This window comes from Salvelinus sp. IW2-2015, linkage group LG20 (genome assembly GCF_002910315.2).
Source record: "Salvelinus sp. IW2-2015 linkage group LG20, ASM291031v2, whole genome shotgun sequence".
Classification (NCBI taxonomy): Eukaryota; Metazoa; Chordata; class Actinopteri; order Salmoniformes; family Salmonidae; genus Salvelinus; species Salvelinus sp. IW2-2015.
Window position 1 is genome coordinate 50,442,733 of NC_036860.1, and position 15,052 is coordinate 50,457,784.

At 39.7% G+C, this 15,052-nt stretch overlaps 1 protein-coding gene across 1 annotated transcript in view; it reads left to right on the forward strand.

Annotated features, from left to right (window-relative positions):
* The first annotated feature begins 8,054 nt into the window (after positions 1 to 8,054).
* Positions 8,055 to 15,052, forward strand: part of LOC111980313 (NALCN channel auxiliary factor 2-like) — a 41,636-nt gene continuing 34,638 nt past the window's right edge. The window contains exon 1 of the mRNA XM_024011037.2: positions 8,055 to 9,210. Coding sequence (XP_023866805.1) covers positions 8,491 to 9,210 — 720 coding nt within the window. The 5' untranslated portion in view covers positions 8,055 to 8,490. The remainder of the gene's footprint in view (positions 9,211 to 15,052) is intronic.

A 15,052-nucleotide genomic window follows, 5' to 3' on the forward strand; every position in this document is an offset into this window, starting at 1 on the left:
AAAAGAGAGACACCACAACCACTACATAAAGAGAGACACCCACCACACTACATAAAGAGAGACACCACAACACTACATAAAGAAGACACCACAACACTACATAAAGAGAGAACCAACATCACTACATAAAGAGAGAACCACACACACAAAGAGAGACAACACCAACACTACATAAAGAGAGACACCAACACACTACATAAAGAGAGACACCACAACACTACATAAAGAGAGACACCACATCACTACATAAAAGAGAACCACAACACTACATAAAGAGAGACACCACACACTACATAAGAGAGAACACCACACACTACATAAAGAGAGACACACAACACTACATAAGAGAGACACACAACAACACAGCATAAGAGAGACACCACAACACTACATAAAGAGAGACACCACAACACTACATAAAGAGAGACACCACATCACTACATAAGAGAGACAACACAACACTACATAAAGAGAGACAAACACAACACTACATAAAGAGAGACACCACAACACTACAAAAGAGAGACACCACAACACTACATAAAGAGAGACACCACACACTACATAAAGGAGAGACAACACAACACACATAAAGAGAGACAAACACAACACTACATAAAGAGAGACACCACAACACTACATAAAGAAGAGACACCACAACACTACATAAAAAGAGACACCACAACACTACATAAAGAGAGACACATCAACACTACATAAAGAGAGACACCACAACACTACATAAGGAGAGACAACACAACACTACATAAAGAGAGACACCACAACACTACATAAAGAGAGACCCAAGACAACAACATAGCATGGCAGCAACACATGACAACACAGCATGGTAGCAACACAACATGACAACATGGCAGCAGCAGAACATGGTAGCAGCACAAAACATGGTACAAAATTATTGAGCACAGACAACAGCACAAAGGGCAAGAAGGTAGAGAAAACAATATCATGCGAAGCAGCCACAACTGTCAGTAAGAGTGTCCATGATTGAGTCTTTGAATGATTGTCCAGTTTGAGTGTTTTTTGCAGCTTGTTCCAGTCGCTAGTTGCAGCGAACTGTAAAGAGGAGCGACCCAGAGATGTGTGTGCTTTGAGGACCTTTAACAGAATGTGACTGGCAGAACGGGTGTTGTATGTGGAGGATGAGGGCTGCAGTAGGTATCTCAGATACAGTTGAAGTCGGAAGTTTACATACACTTAGGTTGGAGTCATTAAAACAATTTTTTTTAACCACTCCACAAATTTCTTGTTAACAAACTATAGTTTTGGCAAGTCTGTTAGGACATCTACTTTGTGCATGACACAAATACATTTTCCAAGAATTGTTTACAGACAGATTATTTCACTTATAAAGTTTACATACAATAAGTTGACTGTGCCTTTAAACAGCTTGAAAATTCCAGAAAATTATGTCATGGCTTTAGAAGCTTCTGGTAGGCTAATTGACATCATTTGAGTCAATTGGAGGTGTACCTGTGGATGTATTTCAAGGCCTACCTTCAAACTCAGCAAAATGGGGGGGGCCTTGTATGCCTTGTATGGAAGTTGGAGCAGTGGTGACCCGTCATTCAGGGCAGAGCCTATTTCGAGCACCCATTTTTGTCAAAATATAAAATAAATCAAATTTGTATTTTTTGGTGGGGTGGGCTTGCCTATTTTGCATGTTTTTTTTTGGCATTAATACGTCTCACATATCAGTTTGCAAACAATGTAAAAAAATATATATCATTGAGTTAATAAAGCCGCATACAAACTTGGTCTCTTTTTTGCTTTCTTGAGTAAGGCAGCTCCAAAATGCAGGTGTTTCAGCTTAGCTCAGTGCTTTCTGTGGTGGTGGGGCAAGCCAGCAGAAAATAGGAGCATTGTGCCATGATTGGCTCAGTGTTCTGTGACTCATGGGGACACACCGTCACGTCAAGTCTAAGTCCTTAGTAAAGGTAGACATCGAACATTTAAGCCCTTTGGGTCCTGCCGTAGAGTTACGTTAGAAGAGCCCATCCAAGAAGGCTCAAGGTCATTGGCCACAGATAAAATAACGTCAAATCACGTTATATGTACAGTATATCTTTTGTGTATCTCTTTTGACACATCGTTCGTGGCCGATGTGTGCATGTTTGCAGACTTTTTGTACAGCTTTGACAGTGCTACTGATAGTAGTGGTGGCGCTTAGCTTGCACGTGCGAATTCAGCACAAACAACATTCTATAATAGAATTGTGTTATTTGACATATCAAATTATAAAGCTTATTTAACGCGTCAAATAGTGTTATCTGATGTGTATCTTTTTTGACACGCAAAGACCCAAACAGTATTCAATGTGCCTCACCCTAATAATTTGGTCTATTTTCACCTCTGAATTTTGCCTTCTGTTCTGACTTGGTGGTGCACATGTAGCCTATAACCTGTTTTAGAGAAATGTAATCATTGAATATTGTAAGAGCTTTCAATGTCTGCTTATATGCCCCCTTTATTTATCCTACGGTTCTGGCGTGGTGTACAGGGAGAATACTGTAAGAACGGCCCATGTTCTGAGTTCTGTCGCTGTACATTTCAAAAGTGCAGAACAAATAGTTATATTGACTACGTCCATCGTCGCTTGCTCATTAATGTCTTAATCGAAATGACGGATTGCCTCTTATCCGCTCATCGTTCCCTTCAGCCATAGTTTGTACATCTAAACTGTCAGTAGAAACCACATTTGTTTAAGCAAGTCAACCATATCAGCTTAGTTTTTTTTAAAGGCAGTAAATGAGGCTGAATTAACTGTTTCGCTGCCAGACAAGGCTCAGCTGAAAGCCAGGTGTAGCAGTGATAAGGTGTTGGGACTGCTGTTGGGACTCTGCTGTATGTAGGCACTAACAGTTTGTGGGCACCATTTGTCACCGTTATAGTGCAATTCATGTATTGTTTAGTGTTGTATTGTATTGTGTAGTGGCTTTGCTGGTATGCATCCCACATTTTTGCTAAAATTGATTTGGAGTAACAGTGGTCGAGTGTTTTAGCAGCGTAAGTACTACAGTCGATATGCTGAAGTTCCTTGAGGGCTGTCATGGTATCGGCTTGAGGGGTGATATACAGAGAATTATCTTGGGAGATAATACGGTCTCCAGAAGGGCATCTTCTGAGGCTGAGGGGTGCTTTTCCGACGGTGCTGTGGTGCTGCATGGAGATCACGAGCTCTTCAACTGGGCAGCAGTGTCACGATGGAGGGAATAACCTATATGGAGACTACCTAAAAACCATTGCAACAGAGTTATTGTATAGTGTGGGAATAAGCTTATGCCAGACTTGGACTACATTTAACCTCTCCCTACAGAATATGCTTTGGCAAGATTTTGAGTGATATCAAAATATTCTATAAAAATATATTTTGAGTGGCAAAGTCTCCCGTGGTTATACATAATTCATAGATTCAACAAACATCTATTATTATTCTATGTTTCATTATTCCTGGTTGATACTACTGGTTATGATTGCAGACAGAGCCCAGAGAATGGGATGGTGCAATATTGAATTAGTCATAAGGTGCATGCATGGGGATGCCTGTGCTGTATATACTGTACACCTAGCAGACTGAAACTTCACTGTTGTAGGCATAATACAGCTAGTGCTATCTAGACTTGCGCTGGCAAACAAATCCATTACATTAGCTACCTACATGTGAAGTAAACTCAACTGAGTAATAGAGAATGGAGACTTTTAACTTGAAAACGTGCAGGATACCTCTTTCCGGTTATGCTTGTTCTCGTAGCACTCCTCACAGGCCGTTTGGTGTACATTTTTTTGTGTGTGTGAGATGAAACTGCCAAAAACTCTGAAGGGTAGTATTGTACGTCAGAATTGCAACACAACATTTGTTCAAGCCTAAAATGTTAGTCCGTAATCGTAACACGGTGTTTGTATGTTCACAGATGAAATGTCACATTTATGTTTCATGTTTCACGCATGGCTTTTCTTAAGATCCTAACAATTTACTTATGGATTTTCTTACGATCCTAAACGTACCAACGTGCAACCTTTTGGAAGGTATCTAGCTCCATAGCTCCACCCCTGTCACTCAACAGGCAGGCAACACACAGATAGTTCCTTCACGCTATCCATGTTTCTCTCAGCATGCACTCAACAGATTCTTCCAAAACAACAACGATACTGCTTTCCACGTTGCTTCTAAATATGAATCCACATGTTTTCGCTATTGTAATATTAGTTTGTCTATCTTGCTTTTTGCAAAAAGTGAGTTAGTGTAAGGAACCTGGCATATGCCTGAAGCTAATCGCTAGCTGGCTAGTTAAATTCCCTTTAGCTAAATGCACTATTTTTCTATTTATTTGATTTAACCTTTATTTAACTAGGCAAGTCAGTTAAGAACAAATTCTTATTTACAATGACGGCCTACCCCTGCCAAACCCTAACCCAGACAACGCTGGCCCAATTGTGCGTCGCCATATTGGACTCCCAATCACAGCTGGTTGTGATACAGCCTGTAATCGAGCCAGGGTCTGTATTGACGCCTCTAGCACTGAGATGCAGTGCATTAGACCGCTGCGCCACTCGGGAGCCACTAGCTAGGGCAATGCAAACGCTAGCTCTAATACAGGTTGCTAGCTCTAATACAGGTTGCTATTCGTCTGGGCATGGACTCTACAAGGTGTTGAAAGTGTTCCACAGGGATGCCGGCCCATGTTGACTTCAATGCTTCCCAAAGTTGTGTCAAGTTGTCTGGATGTCCTTTGGGTGGTGGACCATTCTTAATACACCTGGGAAACTGTTGAAAGTGAAAAGCAGCATTATTGCACTGCTTGACACGAACAGGTGTGCTTGACAACTACTAGCATACCTCGTTCAAAGGCACTTCAAGCTTTTGTCTTGCCCATTCACCCTTTGAATGATACACATACACAATCCCCTTTGCCTCCACTGATTGAAGTGGATTTAACAAATTACATCAATAACATAACTTTCACCTGGATTCACCTGGTCAGTCTAGGTCATGGAAAGAGCAGGTGTTCATAATGTTTTGTACACAGTGTATACTGAACAAAAATATAAACGCAACATGCAACGATTTTACTGAGTTACAGTTCATATAAGGAATCAGTCAAATTAAATAAATAAATTAGGTCTTAATCTTAGGATTTCACATGACTGGGCAGGGGCGCAGCCATTGGATGGCATATGCCCACCCACTGGGGAGCCAGGCCCAACCAATCAGAATGAGTCTTTCTCCACAAAAGGGCTTTATTACAGACAGAAATACTCCTCAGTTTGATCAGATGTTCAGGTGGCTGGTCTCAGACGATCCTGCAGGTGAAGAAGCCGGATGTTGAGGTCCTGTGCTGGCGTGGTTACACATGCTCTGTGGTTGTAAGGCCGGTTGGACGTAATGCCAAAGTTCTCTAAAAAGACATTGGAGGCAGCTTATGGTAGAGAAATTAACATTACATTCTTTGGCAATAGCTTTGGTGGATATTCCTGCAGTCAGCATGCCAGTGGAATGCTCCCTCAAAACTTGAGAAATCTGTGGCATTATGTTGTGTGACAAAACTGCACATTTAGAGTGGCCTTTCATTGTCCCCAGCACAAGGCGCACCTGTGTAATGATCATACTGTTTAATTAGCTTCTTAATATCCCACATCTGTCAGGTGGATGGATTATCTTGGCAAAGGAAAAATGCTCACTAACAGGGATGTAAACAAATTTGTGCACAAAATTTGAGAGAAATAAGCTTTTTGTGCATATGGAACATTTCTGGTATCTTTTATTTCAGCTGATGGTACCAACACTTTACATGTTGCGTGTATATTTTTGTTCAGTATACAGTATATTGCAAGTCAAATCACGATATTTGGTTGAAAAATCGCAATTAGATATTTTGCACATATCGCCCGAACATCCTGGTAAGTTTTAGCCTCATACGAACCATCCTGATCTCACGAGCTCACATTCAGAATGTGTGACAATAGTAGGAACTTTATGTACAAAAAAAGTCAACATAATCACGAAAAAAGCTAGGTCGGGTTGGAACTCGGAAGATGTTGCCCTTCTCCGTCGTCGCCATTTTGCAAGGAGTAATACATGTTTTTACTCAAAAAGGTTGGACACCAAACCCACCACTGTTGTGCGTGGCCAATTAGTTATATTTTCATGTCACACCCAACAAATGTAAACGCTTGGAGTTTGCTAAACAACATTGGCACTTGGATTGGAACCGGAGCTTTGGTCAGATGGCATGAAAATAGAGCTATTAATTGTCAACACGCACCAGTGGTGGGTTTGGCGTCCAAATGAGATCGCATGAGCAGAAAATAATCCCATACCTACTATAAAATATAGTAATGGATGTTTGATGTGAGGAGGCTATTTTGCTTCCACTGGTCCTGGGGCACTTTAAGGTCAACGGCATCATGAACTTTACTCAGTAACAGGATATTTTAGCCAAAAACCTGGTTGCCTCTCCCAGGAGACTGAAACTTGGCCGCAAGTGGATCTTCCATCAAGACAATAACCACAAGCACATATCAAAATCTACAAAGAAATTGGTAATTGGCTTCAAAATCAACATTTTGTAATGGCCACCTCAGTCTCCGGACTTGAAACCTATTAAAAACCTGTGTTTTTAATTGAAGAGGGCAGTCCACAAGAGCAGACGAAGGCTATCAAAGATCTGGAAGGATTCTGTATGAAGGAATGGTCTAAGATTTCACCCAATGTGTTATAAAACTCATAAAACATTTTCGAAAAAGGCTCAGTGCCGTTATCCTCGCAAGGTAATGTATTGAAAGGTATTGAAAACAGGGGTATCAATCATTTTGACCCCTACCCTTTCGAGAAAAAAAATATTACTTGTTTAACAAAATCTCTTTCTCGGAGCAATTGCATTACTATAAAATAATATAATTTCCCAATTTTTTTGAGCATACCATCTAGCTCCGTATTTGAATTATTTATTTTATAGAGACAGTTTTGCTCATTTTATCAAGGGTGTCAAACATTTTGGACCCCACTGTTGTTCTTATGTGCAGATTGCAGAACCATATATAGAGATTAGGATTATTGTGATTATTGATGATGATGCTAATGATGATATTTAGTATTGTTATTATGGTTATAAACTGTAGTAGTAATAATTTGCCTAGTCAGGCATTAGTAGTAGGCCTACAGTAGTTCTTGATGACAATCCATACCACTTCTTCTTTAAAATATGTTGGAAAACATCATCAAATAGTGTAAAATTAACAAACATTTTGAAAAAATCCTGTGACCTCACATTTTCTTGGTGTATAGAATTACCACACTCAAAACCTGTACTATTACTACACTCGAAACATAATCTAAATCTGTTTACCATGGAATATTATTTTGTAACATAACATTTCATATTTTCTTGCAAACCTTGCAAACCAGATGAATAATGTTTAATCTCTCTCCTTAAATTCCTCCTCGGGTAAGGATGCCCAATGAAAGGATTGAATGAAAGTTGGGGAATGAATGGGCTTGCGTTAAAGGCCTAGTGCAGTCAAAAACGTTTTATATATATTTCCACACCATGAGGTTGGAATAATTCTGTGAAATTGTGAAAATTATGATAATCCACTTTTACTGTAAGAGCTGTTTGAAAAGACAGCCTATAATTCCAGCCTGTTTTGGTGGGATAGAGTTTTAGCCTGCCTGGTGACATTACCAGGTGGTAAATGAGTTAATAGATCAATAAGAAAGAGTTCCAAACCTCTGCCAATAACAGCTAGTTTTCAGTTTTCCCCTGCCCACTCAGAACACTCACAGACTGTCATAGCAAAATACTTATTTGAGAAATTGCTCTTTGCTAAGAAGCTATTTTTGTTTATTTTTTACCATTTTAAAAACAATCACAGTAAGGCACTTAATTGTTACCCAGAAAGTATTTTCTATTGAGATAAAAACGGCTGCATTGGACCTTTAATGGGAATGTGAGAGGAGATGTGGAACCACAGGGGCGACCAATAGCGCAGGCGCTCCACCCCCTTCAATTAAATAATCTGAAGGTTTTCTGTGCTAAACCGAAGATGGCGACACATTAAACTAGACTGTCAAACGGAAGGAGAAAATGAGAGGCAAATGTCGCTTTTTGCACTAAAAACGGAAGAAAATATAAGACTTGTCATGTTTGAGAATGGCAGATCTAGAGTAAAGATTTCGTTTTTGTACGTGCTATGCGTTTCTTGTGTGATGCTGCACCGGTGCTGGGGGTGTCGGTAGGATTTCACAACATGTTACAATTTTGGGTGTATAGGAAATATTATGCCGGACGTTATCTATTTGCAATGGATTAGACTCCGGGGTTTGGAGCTGGATTGATTTCTTGACACAACAACTTGGGGGAAAAATGCTTCCCATCACCATGTTGCAAACGAGGTAGGTGACATTGTTTGGGGGATATATTGCAAAGGTGAAAAAGCCATCTGAGATCGCTTTTGTCTACCCCCAAAAATATGATCAGGGGTGCTTGGATGTTTCGAAGGGAAGATGACGCCGTGTTAAAAATATGTTGTGCACCCAAACAAAACGACAAACCCTGTGCCGATTCCGAGAGGGTACAGAAATGGCGAATGTCTTTGGCATCCCTATTATTTTTCACTGTCCTTCTCTCTAATCACCTCTGGCTGTGTGCTGGAGTTAAACTGAGATCCAAGGATAGGAGCAACCGCAAAACCTGGATCAACGCGACTGACGGGGTCCATCCGGCTCTAAATGAGGGGGAAAGTGGTATTTTTCTAAGCAATTTGACCAAATCCGCTGCTCCAGGTCCTCATTGCACTGATGCTCAAAGCCACCACACTCACCTGGAGTCAGCCTGCACCACATTGTATCGGCAAAAAAATGGCTTTGGGTCCTCAACTCCATCAACGTTCTCGTCACAGATGTTACTTGATTATTTTAGGAATTTTAGCCTCTCTTTTTGTGATTCTTACTCCATTTCCGATTTACTGTTGGGGATGTCAAGCCCAGACAGTTTAAATTGCAGTCTTCAGAACATGGTTTTGGATTTGTTTAGCAGTGGTGGGGATGATGAGGATGTCTGCAGCATCTGTATCCAGGCTTACATGAGGCTGGACCAACACGCTCAGGAAAAATATGAAGAGTTTGACTTCTTCTTTCTCAAGTATTTATCAGAGGATTATTCTGTCCGATCCCACACAGAGGACTGTAAGGTAAGATCAATTTGTGCTTCCTGTCATAGGCTACACCTGTTCTCCAGGTGTGCATGTTCCCTCATAATGGCAGTTTATTTTCAGCAGGGGACCAGTAGGCTACTCTCTTAGAAAAAAGGGTTATTTGGCTGTCCCCATAGGACAACCCTTTTTGGTTCCAGGTAGAACTCTTGGATTCCATGTAGAACCCTTTGTGTAAAGGGTTCTACATGGAACTCAAAAGGGTTCTTCAATTCTTCAAAGGGTTCTCCTATGGGGACAGCCGAAGAACCCTTTTAGGTTCTAGATGGCACCTCTTTTTTCTCTAAGAGTGTATGGCTGGTAAAAGCTCCTAAGTCTCCATTGGCATGTGTAGGCTACACACAATAATGTTTTGACAACACATTTACACACACATATTTAAGTGACTAAATTATTACATAGATAATGTACACAATACCTCTTCTTATGAATGTTTGCCATTTTGAAACAATGAATGTGCTGCATGAATAATGTGACTATTCACACTGAGTTGATGAATAGGCTAGTATGCATTCAGAATAAGTGGTTCATGGTTGCGTAAGACTCCCACAAACATCTACCTATAGCAGATGTTTCCTTGTGCTTCTATAACAAAAAACATGTTAATAGTGTTTTTCATGCCACTTGTCAGCTCTGGCGTCTTGCCACCTGTGTGTTGAGCTCTGATGTCACCCCTCTGTGCCCTCTCCGGGTTGCCTGAGTGGTCTGGCAGAGCCTTTGATGTTCCACTACCTTGCAGCACAGGGCTATCTGTGGTGAGGGGTATTTATGAGTTATTATGGACCACAGGGCTGTCTGTGGTGAGGGCTATTTGAGTCATTATGGACCACAGTCAGACTCTTTGACCTGGTTGGTATTGATAGGGCCGTGATAGCCTACACTGTTATTATTTTTTTAATAATCTCAAATCCTATTAATTTACAGTAAGTCTGGCAGCACAGGTGCCAGAAATAGACTGTAAAACTACAGACTAAAAATTTACATAAATAATCTGTATAAAAACGGTGATTACTTTCCATCAAATAAAGTATATTACTGCAATTTTACGACATTAACTCCTATTTTTACCTGTAATCTTTTTTTAGCTGGCATTGGTTGTGAAAATAAAGAATTGGCCAGCTAAAAAGAATAAAGAACTCCTTAATTGATGACAAATTATAGTTAGCACACAGATTATAATCATAAAATTACAAAAAACTGCTCTCAATTTATCAGTTGTGAAAATAGAGAATTAGACAACTTAAACCCAGAAATGACTCCTGAATTGATGCCAAAATATAGCTAGAACACAGAATTGTCATATTACTTAAACCTACTTTCAATATAACTGGTATCAGTTGTGAAAAATAGAATTGGTCAGCTAAAAAACTTAAATAATTCCTTAATTGATGCCAAAGTTACACAAAAACACAATTGTCATATTACAAAAACCTACTCTTGATTTAACTGGCATCAGTTGTGAAAATGAGTATTGGTCAGCTAAAAAACAGACGACTCCTTAATTGATTACAAAAACCTTACTCTCAATATAACTATTATTGGTTGTGAAAATAAAGAATTCTCCAGCAAAAAAACAATAAGACATTACACAGGGATTTCCTTATATATTTATATATATCTTACGTATATTACGTTATTCAATACACGTTCAAACCTTAACCTGTGTGTGTGCAGTGGCATGGTAAAGGGGTAAAGGGAAGGGTGTGTTAAGAGGGGTATCAGGTAATCTCAGTGTACAAACATTTCTAGAACTATACACTTGATAGTTACTGTGTCAAACATAGGAAATTCAATTAAAGGTTGTTTATTTTATTTTTTTAAATATCATTTTTTTTAACATTTTGGTTATGAAATGTAGGTCACGTTATTATTCTGTCATCCTAACCCACAACTATATGGGGGGGAGATGTGTATAGGACAAGGTATGTCGATCCAAGTGCAAAAACATTTCTTGAACTCAAACTTTACATATATTGTGTCAAACATTCACTTAAAAGAAACTTACAACATGCTAATGTCAAAATATTCAGTTCTAACATTTTGGTCAAGTGTTTTTTTATCATCTGCCTGTTTGTTGACTGTGTGCTGCAGTCGGTGAATTTAAGTGCCTGTGTGTGTGCGTGCAAGGCCACTCCCTCCATAGTCTGCAATGTTTGAGATCAGAGAAATCATTTTTGGATTGATTGCATGTCACTTTGAGTTCTTCTCCACTTTGGACCCCTTATCTGGGTTGATCTTGAATAGGCACCTGCGTTGGATGAAATAACAAATGCCATTCTATACTAGTGTGTCCGCCATTCTTAAATCACTAGGAGTGGTCCTCTACCCCTTCAGATACAAAAATTAGATTTGTTGACTAACATGGATTTTTGCAGGTACATTTGTATCTAATTAAAGGGGCTACATGTAGGATGTTTGCAATGTAATATTAGAAAATGTCTGATACAGTTAACAGTGAAACGATGTTTCACAATGTTTTTTTCACCAGAAAGTATATTGGGTGCATAGAAAGTGTATCCTGAAATGCTACATTTCTGTTGGCCAACAAGGGACTTGTGTGGTTCTGTTTTGAAATTGAAAGTTGTAGTTAACAGTAAGGCATCCTAGATGACAACACCAGACTAGAGTTAGTTGTAACGTCTGCAAAGAAAGTAATGTCTATTGCAATAGGTGCGCAATATAATGTTACACGCCACTTTCCCAAGTGCTACAAAGAAATCCTGGGAGAACTATACAGTCAGTCACTTCAAATGAAATTGTAGTGGGTAATAAGGGATTAATTTATACCTCTGCGGGAACTCCAATGTTGCTGCCAGATCAGAGGGGTAATTTATGTTAAAGCGATAATATGCCACAAACGTCATTACCAGGGCATCATTGAAAGTAAGAATGCCATTCAGGACGATCTGGTCCACAGAAACCATGAAGTTTCCAGCAGTCAGAGGAGAACTCCCTATGGTAATAACAGACAAGGGATGAAATGTTTTACCACTATCTTCCATTCAAACTCTCTCTGTCATTACCTCCTGCAACCTCACCCACTTCATCTCCCTCTTTTTTTTGTTCCTGCTCCATCCCTCTCCCTCAAACTCCCATTCCATCTCCCTCACACACACCCACACAGGTCTGACACATTGTTACCCAAGCAAAAAAAGCTGTATACTTGTATTATTTTGGAACCACTTAAGTTGTACATTAGAACACTATATAGTATTCAAATAGTAATAAGCAGAGATGGGAAGAGTTTAAAAAAACAAGCTCTGATGCCCAGTACAGTTTTCAAAGAGTTACCAATTCAATGCAGTAAGCCAGAAGCTTGTTGTCAAAGTTACAACACCATGTGCCTAATGATGTTCGTCGCTTCGATACCTCACAACACCCTGACAGGAGTCTGACTCCTCTCCTCCTATTCATAAGTATAGCTTCTGTTAAGTCTCTTTTTTGTTCCTTAGAGTGCATATTGGTTTACTGTTTATTTTATTTCCCTTAATGGTCAGAGAAGTTGACTTGTTTATTTAATTGAAAACACTATAAATTGCCCTTGGTTCTTTTTGTCTCGTTCCTTTTCCACTTGTCCTGCTTTATTGTTATGCAGGACCGGTCACAATACTTTTAATACAAGATTACAAATACCATTTTGGTACACTTAATAAGCTATTAGTTTTAAATTAGGAATATATTTTAAGTGTATTAAAATCCTATTTCCAATCCTGTATTATAAGTATACTAAAATATAAAATAAATAGGTTTATATAATGATTACTTTTAATACTATTCAGTGTACTAAAGTAGAACTTGTGGTTCCAAAATAATACACTGTAGGAAAACTGCTGATTTTAACTTGGGTATGTAAAGTGAAAATGCAGAAAATGTCTTGCCACAAACAACAATGCATGGTGTGCTTGGCAGCTTTGCACAGTCAATTTCTGATGGAAGGCAAGTTTCATCAACGTTGACGAACATCTTGTTCTCTTCTTCATTTAACGAAGTTAAGTAGCAGAAAAACAGACCCAGGTAGGTTGGCTTCTGGCTTCTCTTTGACAGTTTCTGTACCTGACAGTGTCTTGGCAATCTTGCTCCCCCACTCACGAGGGAGAGATTTGAAGTAGGACACAATTCTCCCACATTTACTCGCCATGGCTTTCTCATGCTCTTCATTGAGTTCAACACCAGTAAGTTCTCTAAAATGAGTCTTGATTACCAGGGGTCTCGTGTAGATATGGCCATTCTTTGGCAATGTCAGAGGTCTCCTTACCACAAATGATGTCTTTCCTCAGGGAGTAGAAGGTTGCTGCCATTTTATTTTTAATACTTGTCTTTGCTTCTGTTTTTGTACATCTTCTTTAGTTCTTCTTGTGTGTGCTTCATTGGCTGGTAGACGTCCTGGTCGCCAGTTGATACAGCTGTAAGAATCCAGGCATATCCTCTTGGATGGTGGATCCTCAGACTCACTTGACTGTCTTCTTTGGGAAAGGGGGGGTTCCCTCGCTTCAAGTTATCAACTTGGCTCTGCAGCTGCTTAGTGAGGGAGTTGTGTCCACTACCAACAATTTCACCTTCAATAACATCTTGGAATGCCTTACACGAAACCCAAACCGCTGCGCGCGTGCGCCATCGTGCGCTATCGTGCATACATTTATTTTGCCCCGCCCACACCAAATGCGATCACGACACACAGGTTAAAATATCAAAACAAACTCTGAACCAATGACATTAATTTGGGGACAGGTCGAAAATCATTAAACATGTATGGCAATTTAGCAAGTTAGCTTGCACTTGCTAGCTAACGTTAATTTGTCCTATTTAGCTAGCCTGCTGTTGCTAGCTAATTTGTCCTAGGATATAAACATTGAGTTGTTATTTTACCTGAAATGCACAAGGACCTCTACTCCAACAATTAATCCACACATAAAACGGCCAACCGACTCGTTTCTAGTCATCTCTCCTCTTTCCAGGCCTTTTCATCATTTAACTTATATGGTGATCGCATCTAAACTTTCATTGTATTACCACGACTACCGGCAAAACAGTTTGTCTTTCAATCACCCACGTCGGTATAACCAATGAGGAGATGGCACATGGGTACCTGCTTCTATTAACCAATGAGGAGATGGGAGAGGCAGGACTTGCAGCGCGATCTGCGTCAGAAATCGGAACCCTCGCAAGCAGTGTGGGTGCAATAATTGAATAACATGGATTTCTACATTTATTTTGCGACGCACGCGACATGTCCGGTCTGGTCACCATGTTAGGATACGTCAGCACCATCTTTCTGGCTACTTCACTCAAAATGCTTCTTTCCTGGCATTGGACAAACTGTAAGGATTTTATCTACAATCAGGTGAATAACTTTGTCTCTCCCTTCCAGTTGGACCCTCCTTGTTCTCCAGCTTTCTTGTAACCTCAGATGGCATTCGATTCCAAGGAATTACAAAACTGAAGTGCCAGTTATTGTTCACTGCTTTCCGTCTACTGGGCCTGGAGCATGCGGTTGAACTAGCCAGTGGTGAGCTTGTGCTTTCAGTGTTGTATCTACACTGTCAAGGTGTACAAGAAACACATTTGGGGTTCTCTTAACTCCACATTTTACTCCCTGACACCACATACATTATCATCACTGAGTTTCTAATCCAAACTTAACTCCCATTGTAACATATACATCTTGTTATCAATTGTCTGCTTTTTAAATTATATGATTATGACAACTTTTTATAAAAGCAATAAAACTACATTTGACCCATGAATAGGAGGGCTACACTAGGCTTAATCAGAGTCTGAGAAACTGAGCCTTCACCGTTCTAATGTCTGTGTAGATTGAAAT